The 15,696-nt window shown below is 37.9% G+C and overlaps 1 protein-coding gene across 2 annotated transcripts in view; it reads right to left on the reverse strand.

Moving 5' to 3' along the window:
* Positions 1 to 4,499: 4,499 nt before the first annotated feature.
* UBQLN1 (ubiquilin 1) overlaps positions 4,500 to 15,696 on the reverse strand; it is a 53,321-nt gene continuing 42,124 nt past the window's right edge. Inside the window, exons 7-11 of one of the 2 annotated variants that reach the window (XM_021677961.1) lie at positions 13,164 to 13,306; positions 10,007 to 10,090; positions 8,672 to 8,787; positions 8,268 to 8,436; positions 4,500 to 6,489 (exon numbers count right to left, since the gene is read on the reverse strand). In XM_021677961.1, coding sequence (XP_021533636.1) covers positions 6,337 to 6,489; positions 8,268 to 8,436; positions 8,672 to 8,787; positions 10,007 to 10,090; positions 13,164 to 13,306 — 665 coding nt within the window. In that variant the 3' untranslated portion in view covers positions 4,500 to 6,336. The remainder of the gene's footprint in view (positions 6,490 to 8,267; positions 8,437 to 8,671; positions 8,788 to 10,006; positions 10,091 to 13,163; positions 13,307 to 15,696) is intronic. The other variant, XM_021677962.2, reaches the window with a different exon arrangement.

The raw sequence follows: 15,696 nt of genomic DNA on the forward strand, positions 1-15,696 counted from the left end.
ATCAGACTAGAAAAGAGACTCAGGCAAGTGTACACAGTTCCTTCCACAGTATTCTACAAGTAGGTAAGTTACTACTTCTTCCTGGGAAAAGAATAAACATCGGAGAAAAAAAATATGCTCCTCTAACATTTTTCCCCTCCTGAGATCATAAGTGTATGGTAGATTAAGATAGTTACAAATTGTCTGACATTCTACCCATCAAGAAGTGGGGCCTATGACCCTTAAATCTGGCTAAGCTTCAACAATGACCATTAAAATATGGGAGAAATGACACTGGACCAATTTGGGGCCCAGACGTTTAAAAAATGACAGCTTTCATGTTTCCTGAAATACTTGATCTTGAAACCTACCAACCATGTTGTAAAAAAGCACAAACAGCCCTGTGGAAGGGCCTGTGTGCAGAGGAACTGAGACCCCAATCACACTCCCAGGTGAAAGCATGTAGCAATTCCAGAGCCATGTGAGTAAGTTCTCTCGAAAGTAAATACTCCAGACCCAGTCAAGTCCTCCAGCAGTATTCACCAAGCCCTTACAATACTGCGGGATAGCTTGTTATGAAGCATCAGATAACACAGCACAGTGGAAATTCCCTTCCCTCTCTTGGAGCAGATAATGTGTCCAAACAGCTTACAAAAAAAAAAAAAAATCTAGCTTCAATACAAAGCAAGTATCTCAGCTCTGGTCTTTTGAGGAAAATTATCCTGGGAGCTCTAGTATGTGCCTAGCTGTTTTAAGCATAGAGTGGGGCAAGCACGACACACTGGTGCTGTGGATCTGGGGCAGGTTACGTTACAACAGGAGGTCTGAAATACAACAAATGTTAACATGTTCAAATTGGATTCACAGTCTGAGCTATGTGCTTCATCACTGTCCAGTTCTGGAAGAAACCTCAACCTCATTCTCCCCAGTCTCACCAAAGCAAGAATGTGGGGAGGGGGGTGCTTTTGTTCCACTTCTGAACGGTTGCCCATAAAAAATTTCAGATGGGCTGGGAAGGTAATACTTCCTCCTGCAGGCAAGGAAAGGCAGCTCTGAGGAAAATGGCTGGAGAGACCAAGAACCCTTTCCCTCACACTTCAGCCTATGTAACAAAGGGGTATGTGCTTGTTTATTTAATTTATAAAATCTATTCCGGGGACCAAAAGCTAGTAATTCTTTTCTCTTTTTATTTTTTGGTAGAAAACAATTATCCCATATTCTCTTCCTAAATCAGCTCCCCCCTCCCCCGTGCACACGCACACACACACAATCACCACATTAGAAGACAAATATGTTATAGTACTTCCCATCTTAAAAAAATACAAAAGGTTAACTTCCTCTACACCACTCTCCTTATCAGTTATTTAGCCCCCATTTCTCTGATTCTCTTTGCTTCAAAACTCTTGTGTCTCCTGGTATCTCTACAGTCCGCTCTCACCAGAATTTTACCCTCATCACTCTATAAAACCCCTATCACAGTCATGAGGGGAGTAGCTACCTTTACAAATCTGGAGACTAATATTCAAACCATGATGGGTATATAAAGTAAGAGCATTTAACAGTTCATTTACCATCTTTCTCCTTGTGAAAAAGTGCCTTGCTTGCTCTCAGGGCCTCTCCAGTCTACTTCGTGGGTTTCCTCTCCTCTCCCTGAACGTGAAGTTAGAGCAAACCAGGCCTCAGTCCTCACGAAGTGTGTTTATCAACACTCTCTACAATTCATCTGGTCAAGATTTCTCAACCGTAGCACTGTAACATTCTGGACCAGATAAATCTTTGTTGTGGGAGCTGTCCTGTGCATCTCAGGATGTTTAGTAGCATCCTTGACCTCCACTCACTAAATGCCCATAGCAGCCCCAATCATGATATCAAGAACGTGTCTCCATGGTCCCTGGGTGGCTCAGACATTAGGGCATCTGCCTTCGGCCTGGGTCATCATCTCCAGGTCCCAGGATGGAGCCCCGCATCAGGCTCTCGGCTCAGTAGGTAGTCTGCTCCTCCCTCTCCCTCTGCTTCTCCTTCTGCTTGTGCTCTCTCTCTCTCTCAAATGAATAAATAATATCTTAAAAAAGAATGTGTCTCTAGACATTGCCAACAGCCCCTGGGGGAGCAAAACTGCTCCTGGTTGAGAACCACTGGCCTAGTTCTTTGGCTTTCAGTACCAGATATATACACTGGCAGATATATACACCATATACACTGGCTATAGCTGGAACCGCTCTCCAACTGCCTTCTCGTTATGTCCACTTATATGTCCTATCAAGTATATCCTACTTAATACGTCAAAACTAAAATTCTGATTTATACTCTGCCCCATATATGTCTGTACCTTGTCACCCTGTTTGACACCTCTCTTGCTCTTAACCTCACAGTTTTATCCATCAGTAAATCCTACTGGCTCTGCTCTCAAAATATACCCCAAATCTGACTACTACTTAATACCTCCACTGTTACCAAGCCCAAGCCCATATGATCCCTCACTAAAATTATTACCTCCTAACAGTTTCCCTGCTTCCACCTTGGTTCCCCTAAGTCCAGTGGTTCTCACCTAAGAACTTGTTAGAAATGCAAATTCTCCTCCAAACCTAGTAAATTAGAAACTCTGGGGATGGGACACAAAAACTGGGGTAATTAAGTCCTCCATATCTGAGGCCACTTCCCTGCCCCCATCTCTCTCCAATCATATTCCCTATACCACTTTCTCCCTAGCTCACCTTGCTCGGTCACACTGAACTTCCTGTGTTCTATAAGCACTCAGAGCGCTCCCACTACTGGGAGCCCAGTAGTTGGGAAAAAAAGGGAGCCTTTTCAATAGTTGTCTCTCTTCCTGGAAAGTTATTCACCCTCACAGATAATCTTCAAGTCTCTATTTAAATAATGTCCCCGTTTCAACGAGTGCTTCTTGGACTAGCCTACATAAAATAGAAACACCTTCTTCCTGAACTAGCCTCCTTACTCTGCTTAATTTTTCACCAAAGCCCTCTGTTACTACCTAACCAGGCTATGTGTCTGTTGTGTTTACTACTGTCTCCCTACATTCTACTATGTAAACCCCATATGGACATGTTTTATTTACTGTTATACTTTGAACAACTAGAAAAGAACCCTATACTTACAGATGTTCAATAAGTATTAACTTTCTGAGGCAATGGCTGCCTGTGGTCCATTAGAGGAATGACACAAAGAAATCAAGAATATTTAATGTTACTTAAAAAAAATACCAAGAAAATTTCAGGACAGGAAAAAAAACCCCAAAACATTAAAACAAACAAACCCCAAACCCAGGGCTGTAAGGCGACTGAGAGGGACAGATGCAGCAGCTGACAGTAAAGGCTAAGGAGTTCAGAGTACATTAATTACTGGTTAGCGAAGTTTAGGAAAACTTCAGAACTGAGCCCAGAAGGAATGGTCGGCCTTCTGTAAACCAAGGACGACAGATGAAATTACAGAGACAAGAGGACCATGTGCACTACCAGCAAAGTGGAGGCTTGCTGAGGGCAGTCTTCCCAAGGTGTGTTCATACAGCATTACCCTGAGGAACAGTTTGGTGAAAAGGATGGGGGAACATAGGAAAAGGCTGGATTAGACAACTTTAAACAGATTTCTTTAATGCAGGGCTTCTTGGTTAACATGTTTAATGTCAATCTCTAAGAGAGAAAGTAGAGTACGCAGTATTTCCCTGCCTTAACCACACCATCTTTTCTTGTTTTGCAAAAGCACACAGACATGCAGCCAAGCTTAACTTCTATTACTAATGTTAGTGACATTTTTACCCACCTCATTTTGTTGTAATTTGCCTACTAAATTAACACAGTAATAATGTGTCCTCAAACGAAAGACTCCTTTCATGAAACCAAGTCTGCAACTCCAATTCTGAACATGCCCAGAGGCCAGCTGTCATTTAATAAGATCGTGCTCCATATTCACTACACATTGTTTAGTTATCACAAATCTTCCACTTGGGAAATAAAATCCTGAAATGTTATTTTCACCACTCTATTCTTGATTCAATTTGCAATAAATAACCCAACATGAGAACAATTTAAGCCTATAATATTTTAAATGCCTTTTTAATGCTTTTGAGAATTTTAAGTATTTTGAACTCCTAAAAAGATATTTAGATCTAAGATAAACATACTAGAACCAAACAACAACAACAACACAGTACCACTATAGCAGCTGGAAGGTACTCAAGAGACCACCCAATCCAGTGTGCTGAACGAGGCCTCGCCAGCCCTGTTACAAGAAATCATGATGTCTTTACTCAAATAACAAGTTAGGTACCAACAACAGCAAGCAGAGCTCAGGTCAGCTGACATGCCAGTTGGTTATCTTTTTAATACACGATACAGTGTATACACAGATTTTAACTGGGGAAACTTAAAAACTGATAAAGAATGATCTGAATTGTGATAAAATCTGGGGTAAATCAACTCCAGTGGTCTTCAAAGGACATGATGAGAGAAAGTAAACTGAAGACATCCTTTTCTTTCTACAAAAGAGGCAAGACAAACCAAGTGTAAAAGCTAGAGATTTATTGTTATTTTGTGATTAATAAACTGTCAAATTGGTTATGACACTATCCCACACTGTATACCACCATTCGCCAGTACAAAAGTTTTTGAACCAGACTGAGGCATAAGGCAGAGAGAGCAAAGACACATGAATATCATCCTTAACAACCTCCTCTAGTCATGCCTCCACCTTGACCATCATTCATGTTTTCCTCCTGGGGAAAGTGTCAGAACAGTGCATGGGCTGGTGGGCAACCTGGCCTCTTGACCTTTTTTAATAGCAAGCAACTTACAGAAGTAATGGAATTCAACTTGTATTTCCCTTGATTTTACCGGTCTGAACTCATTATAGGTTACTTTAACATTTTAATTTCCTGTAACTGTACATGAGAGAATATAACGACCTAAGAGAATACTGAACCAGAGTCAGCCAAATATATTACTGACCCCAAAGTTATGTTTTAATTGGTCCTAAAGGAATGTACCACACCCCAACAGTTTGAGAGTTAGGCAAAAAGAACTTCTTTGGGGAGGGAAGAAAAAGGCTGCAGAACAGCCAAATGTACTCAACATTGTTAAAACGGCTCTTTGTTTTTCACCCCTGAATGATACCTCTTTACTACACTATATGCACAGAAATCCTAACAGAATCTTGGTTGCCAGTATTATTTAGGCTGGCCCAATCCAGGAGAGATCCCCACCCCCCGCCCCCAGTTCCCCTTCTCTGAGGCTCTGAAAAGCACAATATTTAACTATTTCTTAATAGAACTACCAAAACACTTCAGAAACAAGTGGCTCACAAATCATTTTAAATTCATGTATTGCCTGTGCATGAGAAAACTGACAAACCCAAAAGATAGTTCTATTTTTATATGGCAATTAAAAATAACTGAAACATCAAGACACTTTCAGTGAAAGCAACATTTCAATTACAAATTGTAATGCCTGTTGAACTACCTATGGGAGAAGCTGAAAAGTCCTAGGCAAATGCACTTTTGGGTTATACTACAGTGCTCCTTCAGTCTGCACAAAGACGAAGGTAAGTTACAGTCAATCTGTGAATGTTGAGACAATGTTACATTATGTTGTCTGTACAATTAAATGTCCTTAAGAGATAACCAGAATCAGCTTTCCTACTGTATTTTCAACAAACCTGACTAACCGGCACTTTTGCTGAGAGATGTTTATCAAAGATGCTGTAAGATTCTACACAATTAGGAAATACTCAGCTTTAAAATATTTCCTTATCTTCACTTTTTTTGGTTATAGGTGCTTTGCTCAGATAATCTATTGCAGTTTGTTTCTAGAAATGCAATCCCAACTGTGCATACTACATTGTATACAAATAAAGCAAAAACTGTCAGTAGTATAAATCTTACAGCATTTTGTTTGCAAAAATACATGCCAAAGTCACAATAAGCAGTATTGTACCACAAATTATAGAGCGCAAATGATTTGCTTCTTTTTAATGCTTTTATTCTACATAAATTACTACCATAGGCTAATGTTTAAAAAGCAAATAAATTGGACAGATGCAGGACAAAAATCTGTTCACCCAACTATAAAAGGTGATTTTTTAAAAAAAATTACAATAAATGCAGAAGTGTTTGATGCATGCAGTAGCCTTAAATGAAAAAGCATTGATTCCCACTGTTAAAAACAAAAACAAAACACACAGAGAAACCCACACATCTTACTGCACTCCACCTTAAAATGCATCATATTGGGTTTGTTTATAACAGCACAGAATTCCAAGAGTCAAAATGAAATAAAGCGGGTATTTTAAAGATTTAAGAGCCGTTATCAAAAATAAATTACATTTTTTCAAGATACAGAAATGCTGCTATGATGGCTGGGAGCCCAGTAACCTTTCAATAGCGGCATTGATATCACCTCCTGTTGCTATTAGCGCTTGCAAGTTTGCTTCACGGTTCAAAAATCCCATTGCACTGAGCTGTTCCAGTTGTTGCTGAAATCTGACTTCTGGATTCTGTAACTGTTAAAGGAAGAAAAAAAAAAACACTAACCAAAACTCTAAGGAACATCAGTCTGTGTCACACCTGGATAACCTCTAAAAAGTTTTAAATGCTCTTTTACAAATATGCTGGTCTACAAGCTATAAAAGCACTGCCTCTCTTGAAACATAGTCAACATATTTAAAAGTCCATTAGCACTAAATTTTGTTTTTAAATAATCTAATTTATACTTAACCCTGTCAAACAGAACACAAAACTCTGCTTTAAAAAAAATCGCTTTTGGGGTGATCCCTGGGTGGCTCAGTCGGTTAAGCGTCCGACTCTTGATTTCAGCTCAGGTCATGAGATCAAGCCCAGCGTTGCATCAGGGAGTCTGCTTGAGATTCTCTCTCCCCATCTACCTCTGCCCACCCCCCCGCTTGCACATGCACTCTCTCTCTCTCAAAAATAAATAAATAAAATCTTTGGAAAAAATCGTGTAATAAACCTCATCCATTACATTAGATATATTTAAGAAGCTGACGAAAATGCAGGAAACTTAAATGTATATATGCAAATAGTTCAGAACTAATGATTTATTTTGTAGTTATTGACCAATTGGGTAAATATAAAAGCCAGTGTCCTCATGTACAAAATTCTAAAGTTCGAAAGAAGCTTAGAATGTGCATTCAAGGGTGCCCGGGGGGCTCAGTTGGTTAAGCGACTGCCTTTGGCTCAGGTCATGATCCTGGAGTCCCAGGATTGAGTCCCGCATCGGGCTCCCTGCTGAGCAGGGAGTCTGCTTCTCCCTCTGACCCTCCCCCTTCTCATGCTCTCTCTCTCTCTCAAATAAATCTTTAAAAAAAAAAAAAGAATGTGCTTTCAATTTCTGCACTGGCCAGTCAAGTCTTCAGGAGAGTTCCAGTTCCAGGCCCACAGAATATACTCCTGACAATTCAGCTGCATCAAGTCTTTCTTCAGAAATGAAGTTAAGACAAAAATACATAAATGATCAATCAATCCTGCCCAATCTGATAATAAGGAGGCCTGTAGATTGTTCATGTTACGTAACAATTGTTCATGTTATGTAACAATTCTGTCCAATACCTAAAATCTTTTTTTCTTATTAATTCCATGAATATTATACCGATCCAGAAGCTATGTTAGTATTGGGACTACAAATACTTGTAACAGGATAAAACCCTGCCCGTTTATTACATTTAATAAGGCTTAAAATCAGAAAGCATGCTCTATTTTTTGCCATGCAGAATTACAGGGGCAGATTCTTAGTAAAGCTAATAAATGTTTCCAGATGTAAGAACATTATTAGAAGTCCACATTTTTAAGCCATATTTGTGAGGTTTATATATGTAACACAAGTTACCACAGGAAGTATTAGTGGGCAGGGAGAGAGAGGATTTTTTCTTTAAGTCAAAATACAAGGACTAGATAGAACTGTAGTTATAGTTGTTCAGGGGTATTTGGGATATTCAAGTTTCTATTCTCCCTTGACAAACTTTTATAAAATACAACATATTTCAAATAATTTCTAAAGAGGGACTCTAAAAAACGCATTTTAAACAGCAACTTCCAAATAAGGCAAAGTTGTATATTTCTTCCTCACAACTGTTTCCTTCAGTGTCTAATAGTACACCAAAGTCAATAATTTTTGTAATGCCTGTTTTATAAGATTGTGCTTTTCATTATACTCTAAACCCTGAAGGACTGCCTTTTTCTTTTCTTTCTTTTTTTGGTTGTTCGTGGAAATCTCTAAATTTCCAACAAGGAATACCAAATGTGAGCAGAAAAGAATCTTCACCTGAGGATTTACTCCAGCAAGAGCCTGCAGCATTTGTTGGATAAACTGCTGGTGTCCCGGTTCAGTGGTTCCTGTCGTGGGACTTGGGTTGTCACTAGGTGCAGAGTTAGAACCGTTGCTTCCTGAAGAGCCTCCAGTGCTTCCTAATGCCCCCAGGCCAGGAGTAAACCTAGGGAAGCACAAATTGGTAATAAACCTAAGCTCCTGCAATAGGATGCCACACCAGGCCCCTGATGGTAAATCAGTTACAATTTAACACAGTGTTAGTGGTTGTCTTCTTAAAATGAACATTTCTAACTTTGAAAACTCAGTCTTGAAAACAATCTCAACAAAAATAGGCAGAATGCTATTTAAGAGAGAAGTAACCACTATGCACTTTCATAGTCATCCCCAAATAAGCCTACCCTGGGATGAGGCCGGGGGCTTCCGTTGCTAATGTCTGTAAACCCTGCTGAATCTGTAACAAGGCCTGCATTGCTCTAGGATTTGACATTGCCGATAATGTATCAGGATTCTGCATCTGAGGAAGAAAGAAAATAGGTGGTTAACAAGGGAATTAAAATCAGTGAAAGTAAAATTTAAATGTTTCTTTGCTGTGTTTCTGGAGAAAATCTAAAACCTTACTCCCAGACACTGGTAATCCACAATTTCTTTTCCCAGATAAACACAAGCACCTCCTCCTCAACAGCAAATGTAGTGTGCAAATTGTTAACCAAGTCCATCATGAAAGCCATTTTTCATAATGAAAGACAATCAGGAGCTACTGTGGAAGCCACAACTGTTCCCGTTCTCCAACAGAAGATAGAAGTGTTACTTCTAAGAGACAACCTCCAACTGCACAATTTATGTAACGTGGTAACATACGGTAAAAGCCACATATTCCTCCCGACCGACCGTTATCTGTTACCGATTAAACAATTTTACCAGTAAGATACACTCTAAAACAGTAGTTCCAAATTTGAAGTTAATACGTGTCTCCTGAATTCAGCTTCACTACTTCCAAATATACACCACCTGACTGACCAAAAAAGAGGCTGACATTAACTTCGTTACAAGAGGTCAAGGACAATACCTAACCTTGGATAATGGTTTACAAGCCCAAGAATCATTTGTGTAATTTTTAAAAGCCCTAGGACTACCAGTTTCAAAACACCAAGACTGACTTCTCTTGTCTTTTTAAATAGTAAAATACCATTCCAATCTCAAGTATTTTTTTTTTTTATAAAACCTTTCTTGTAGGACAACACTGACAATTTTAATTGTGCTAATTCCGAGTCTGAGGAAATGAGATCTACCCCTCCAAAAAGAGACATTCCATTAATTTGTAGGAATTAAGACATTACAAAGAAACCAAACCTATAAAACAGAACAGGGTAGCTCCTTCCTATTACTCGAGATTAGTTAAACCATAAAGCATAACATGACACAATGATGCACTTCAAAGTTAGTAAAGTGAAAGGAAATGGTTTATGGTATTAACGAAGCATTCAAAATCCTAAATCCTCAAAGCAAAAACAAAATGGTCCTTTCCTGAGAATTTATGTTTAAGAAGTATAAGCAAAAGGTCAGCAGTGAAATGGGGCTCAGTTAAGATCAAGCTGAATTCTCTGTGAATTGACAGCATTATCAAACTAACTTCTATGGTTTGCTATCAGCCAGAGAAGAGCACGGAAAATGTTTATCATCAAACTTTTCAAGCAAATCATTACCGAAGGTAGCTAGCATCTTTTCTTACTCACTTGTTGGAGGAAAGTTGGGAGCTGTTGTCTCATTTGTTCTTGAAGCTGAGGATTTCCAGCAAATAGGGGATTATTCAGCATCATCTATGGGGCAAGTGTTCAAACAATTTTAACTGGAAATATCTGAAACAAGTAATGTACCTTGTTTAATAGTCTATCTTCCCCCAAGTGCCTAACCTGGCACTTACAGGGAGGAAGGTAGAACATGAATAAAAAAGGAGAAGGGAAGATACTGTCTACAAGAGGGATCTCCAGAAAAAAACAAAAACAAAAAAACAAAAAATGAGGCATCTTCTCTCTCAATGAGAATGATGATTATGATAATGACATACAAACTCCTAAAAAGTAAAAACAATCATTCTCTTAGGATTTTCCTTGAGCAAAGATGAGTATTTGCCCTTGAAAAAAAAAAGGGTAACTGGCATTCAGGAGGATACATTTGCTGCTACACTGACAAAATAAACATAAGCATCAATACATGAAACAATACATGGCTTGCTCAGACACCTCAACACACAAGTGGCAAGCACAGAGAAAAACCCAGATCTGGAACCACTATATCTATCTACCTGCCTACTGCAAAACAGCTAGTATTAGGTCCAGAAAAATAACACCACAGAACAGCAACCACCCTGCCAGAGAAATGGAGCTGCTTAGGTGAAAATCGGCCCAGGACTAGCACCAAGAGATCTCTGGGGCAAGTATTAAAATGTGTTAAGACCTTAAAGATGTAAATCCGTTTGAGAACACCAAGATTAGCCTCTGGATTTCACCTCACTACCACCAGAGATGAGGAAACTGGCATGCCTCCTAACGTTCACCCAGGTGTTAAGAATTAAAGTCAGGGTCAATATTAACGTTAAAATGTTAACGATACACGATCAGCATAACTAGAAACTAATTCTCATAGCTTTGAAAAAGATGAAAGTTTTATCACTTTCCCCAGGAGTGAAAAGTCAACTGACAATGATTTACTGATCACCTATTTACCAGTCCAAAGTCTGGAGGGTAAAGTGAAATGATCCTTGCCCTCAAGTAGTTAACCATATTTGAGAGCAATTAATTATATGTACACACTAGAAGTAGAGAGAATTCCACTTTCCCTCCTTTGTCTATTGTTACAAAGTGGATTATTTAGTTAATTTCAACAAAATAACAAAAGTAGGAGGAAGTCAATGTTTTATGGATATACAGTATTTGTTTCAAAGTGACCAATAAAATTCACAGTAAATAAAATACGAACTTGAGATAAACCCACTTCTTTATTGGCTCCAGTAAAATACTTTTTATTATGAACAGATTAATAAAGTTATCACATTATCTTTCAGGATTCATGTCATTTGAGACAGCATGGCATCTTAAACTGATTCATTCTTTCTCAGAAAAGCATTATCTCGTTTAAGATATTCTTCCTAACTTACCTGACTATACAACAATACATTTTATATGCTAAGACTTTTTTGAATATCTAAGAATCAAAATCAGAATAGAGAAACTAAAAAACTTTAATTTGCTGATAACCAGAGTACGCTGTAAACATTTCTAAACTGTCTACAATAAAAGACATCCATATCTAGCCCTCTTTTGCTTTAGAGTGAAAAAAAAATATATCAAAGTGCTCAAGTCACTTCATAATGTTGTTCTAATTAAATGGCTGGGAATGTGCTTATTAAACTCAAAATTTTTAAACAAGATGCACATTCAGTGCTAATTAATCAGACATTTAAAAACATACAAATACCATCACAACATATTTATTTTCCACATTTTAAACAAAAGTGCTATGATCACAATAAGTTGAGCATTTAATACTAATAACTCAGATAATTTTATATGAATAAAACAAGAGTATACAAAAATCCACCTAAAAACTTGTTGTTTCCAATTCCACAAATATCAAGAGGGCAGAAGTTATCGCTGAGAATTATAACGCAAAGATAATATGCTATATACGTGAACCAATATGGTTCCAGACTTTAGAAAATAAAAACCATTTCGTTTGACATAATGAAGAAAGAAAGTGATTAAAAGCTTTTAGAATTTTAGAAATGAGAATACACTATAAAGGAAAATAGGAGTGCCTGGGTGGCTCAGTCATTAAGTGTCTGCCTTCATCCCCCTCCCCCATTAAGCAGGGGTCCTAGGATCAAGCCCTGCATCAGGCTCCCTGCTCCGCCAGGAGCCTGCTTCTCCCTCTCCCTCTCCCGCTCCCGCTCCCGCTCCCCCTGCTTGCGTTCCCTCTCTAGCTGTCAATCTCTGTGTCAAATAAATAAAATCTTTAAAAAATAATAAAAAATAAAGGAAAATATTTATAATCCCTAACACTTTATAGAAGCCATTTTTAATACCCAGCAAATATAAACTACCAATGATCAAGGTTATTTAATATTCTCCAAGGTTTTTCAAGCCCAGTTGTTCTTAACCTAGGGGCACATCAGAATTGCCCAGGGAACTTCAGGGAGAGGGGAAATGCAATGTAATTACACCAAAATCTCTCAGGCTGGAGAGATATTTTTAACTTTAAAGCTCCCAAAGTGATCCTATAAATGTTCAGCCAGGGTTGAGGTCCCCTAATTCCCTTAGTTATGGTCTCTTCAAATCAAGTTAGAAAATGAATAAATTAATAAAATACCATTATACTATCTTTGGGGGGGGGATCTATGACGGAAAAAATGAGAATACTGTTCCCACAAATCTCCCTCTGCCTTTAATAAATTATTTCAGGCTATTTTATTACTGCTATTTTGAACATGACTATTACTCAAAATCTATGTGATCTAATAAATACAAGTATTCCAAGAAATGTATTAACACTGCACTTAATCACTTTCAAGATTTACATTTCACTAAAGAATACATCTTCCAAAGGGAGAGTAATCCAAAACTTTGTATTCATCTTCTAAATCAACATATGTAGACACAAAGTAAACCTACACTTCCTTCTAGCCAATAAACAGCAGAGATGAAACTGTTTTAATTATATATGAAGAATTAGTTTACTGCAAAGAAACGAAATGTCCAAAATATTGGAGATGCAGTTTACCTACTTTTCTAGTAGGTAACACAACACAACCCAAATGTGCCAAAATCACAATTATTTGATTAGGCTATTTCAATTCACACTGCACAGTCCTTTTTAATACAATTACAAACTCACCTGTGCAGCAAGGTCAGGGTTCTGACTTAGGGACTGCATCATGCTTCTCATGTAGGGGGCAGACAACATGTTTTGCATAAGTTGTGGGTTTTCAGTTATTTGTTGTAACAAGCTCTGCATTCCTGGTGTGTTGAACATACTAGCTGAAAGTTTGTTAAAAAAAAAAAAAGACATTGTATCAAGGAAAAGACACACAAAAGTGAAAGCTTTAAAATACAATATATACCATATGTAATTTTAGGAAATGCAGATGAGCATACATTTTACTAATCAATTGAACCAAGAAAGAATTTTAAAACTAAGATCTCCAAAACTACACACTCAACATATACCTGGTAAAGGAGGGTTTATGATATTAAACATTCTGGTTACATTTACAGTAAAATCACATCTAATGGAAAGGCTAGGTTCTAAAGTCAATTTAAGAAGCAAAAATTAGATATAGTCGAAATTACTATTGAAAATCCCATATAGAGAGTAAGTCTGGGCCAACATTTCCTCTAGGACTGCTTAATTAGAAGAATCACGTCCAGCATTTGATATGCTCATACTTAAAGAAAAGAAGCCCTCTCATATCCAGGAAGCCACAGATGCAGTCTCCATCCCATTTTAACTCAGTACTGACACTCACTCAGCAAAATAGCAGGCACATTTAACATTTCAGAGCACAGACTAAGAACAGTGACTAGAGCCGGATTACTTGGGTTCAACTCTAATCTAACTACGTAACCTTGGGCAAGTTATTTGGCTTCTTCATACTTCCTGTTTCCCCATCTGTCAAATGGAATAAAGAGTATCTACTGCACAGGGCAGGTTGTGACAATTAAATTAGTTAATGCGCAAAAAGTGCTTGTTACTTATTTTTTTTTTGCTAAGAGCTATAGCTAAATTTATGCAAATTCAACTTTCTTTAAAAACTAATTTGCTCAACACATAACCAGATTTTCACTTGAAGACTAGATATATTCAACCTCAAATATATTCTCAAACTCATTATACGCAAACTTAACTCCTCATTTTTTTCATTTCCCTCTGCTTTCATTCCATCCAGTGTAATTTGATCAGGCTTAAAACACTGACACTTCCCATTTATTTTTCTAGTTTATTTTAATTTTGCTGGGGGTTTTTTGGTAATCATTCTTTTTTTCCCCTATTTTCTCAAGTTGTTTCAATTAGGTTATTTTCGACATCATGGAGTCTAAGAATATTCTAACCCAAGTGTTGACAAACAGCCTGCAGAGCAAATATGGCCCATGACCTGTTTCTGTACAACCCACAAACTGAAAATGGTTTTACATTTTTGAATGGTTAAAGAAACAAAAATTTATTTTGTGAAATGTGAAAACTATATGCAATTCAAACTTCAGTGTCCCTAAATAACATTTTCTTGGAACACAGTCCTGCTAAGGCGTTCACAGTCTATGGCTGCTTGTGTACAACCAAGACCGAGTAGTTCCAACAGAGGCTGTGAACAGCCCTCTCCTACTGCGGCTCAGTGCACCACACTATCGCTGTAGCATGCTGTTATTTTTTAACTACCAGTATATACCAATCACATAAGAACAAGAAGAAAAAGAGAAAGTTGGACTACAGATATTGTGCTTTTAAGGCACAATGGGGCATGGATTATTTTATCAACTGAGATGGTAAAGCACTGTATTTTTATGCAATGACACTGAAGGAATACGATATACTTCAACATTGCTAGACTAAGCACTCATCACAGTACAGTATTCCCAACTCAGAGGTAAGCAACAGTCAGGAAAATACAAAATTTAAAATGCAGCCATCTCATCATAGCCAGATTTCTTTACAGAAATAAAAAATGAAAATAAGCCTACAACCAGTTAAGTTGCCAAGTGGCTTATCTGTTAGCCAAAAAGGAAAGCAGTAAGTATACTAGTAGTGATTAATTGGCATGCTTAATGAAATCTTGATTGCAGAGAATGCGTCCAGAGAAAATAACTCGTTTAAACTTGTTTAAATCCATTAGCCTTTCAAGGGTAACAATTTCTCAAAAGTTAAGGACACTGGGCTCACAGCATCAATATTCAATTAAACAATGCAAATTTTTCTGAGTGGTATTCCTTTGTTTTTAATGAGTTGACAGATGTTACTGCTCAGTTGTTTGAAAAGTCAATGCCAAATTTAAAGTGACTGAAAAATTAGCTTTTATAAACAGTCTGCATAGAACTACAGGCAAAAAACTACTTTCAAAGTCGAGAAAATATTAATTCAATGCAACCACTGAAATAGAATCAGCTAAGATGTGCATATCTGATGATGATGAAAACATATGTGGAGGACTAAAAGGATTAGTTAAATAAAGAAAGCTTATTAAAAAAACATTAGGTATTGGGCGCCCGGGTGGCTCAGTCGGTTGAGCGGCTGCCTCCGGCTCAGGTCATGGTCCTGGAGTCCCGGGATCGAGTCCCGCGTCGGGCTCCCTGCTCGGCAGGGAGTCTGCTTCTCCCTCTGACCCTCACCCCTCTCGTGCTCTCTGTCTCTCATTCTCTCTCTCTCAAATAAATAA

This window comes from Neomonachus schauinslandi, chromosome 13, assembly GCF_002201575.2.
Source record: "Neomonachus schauinslandi chromosome 13, ASM220157v2, whole genome shotgun sequence".
In the NCBI taxonomy this organism is placed as follows: Eukaryota; Metazoa; Chordata; class Mammalia; order Carnivora; family Phocidae; genus Neomonachus; species Neomonachus schauinslandi.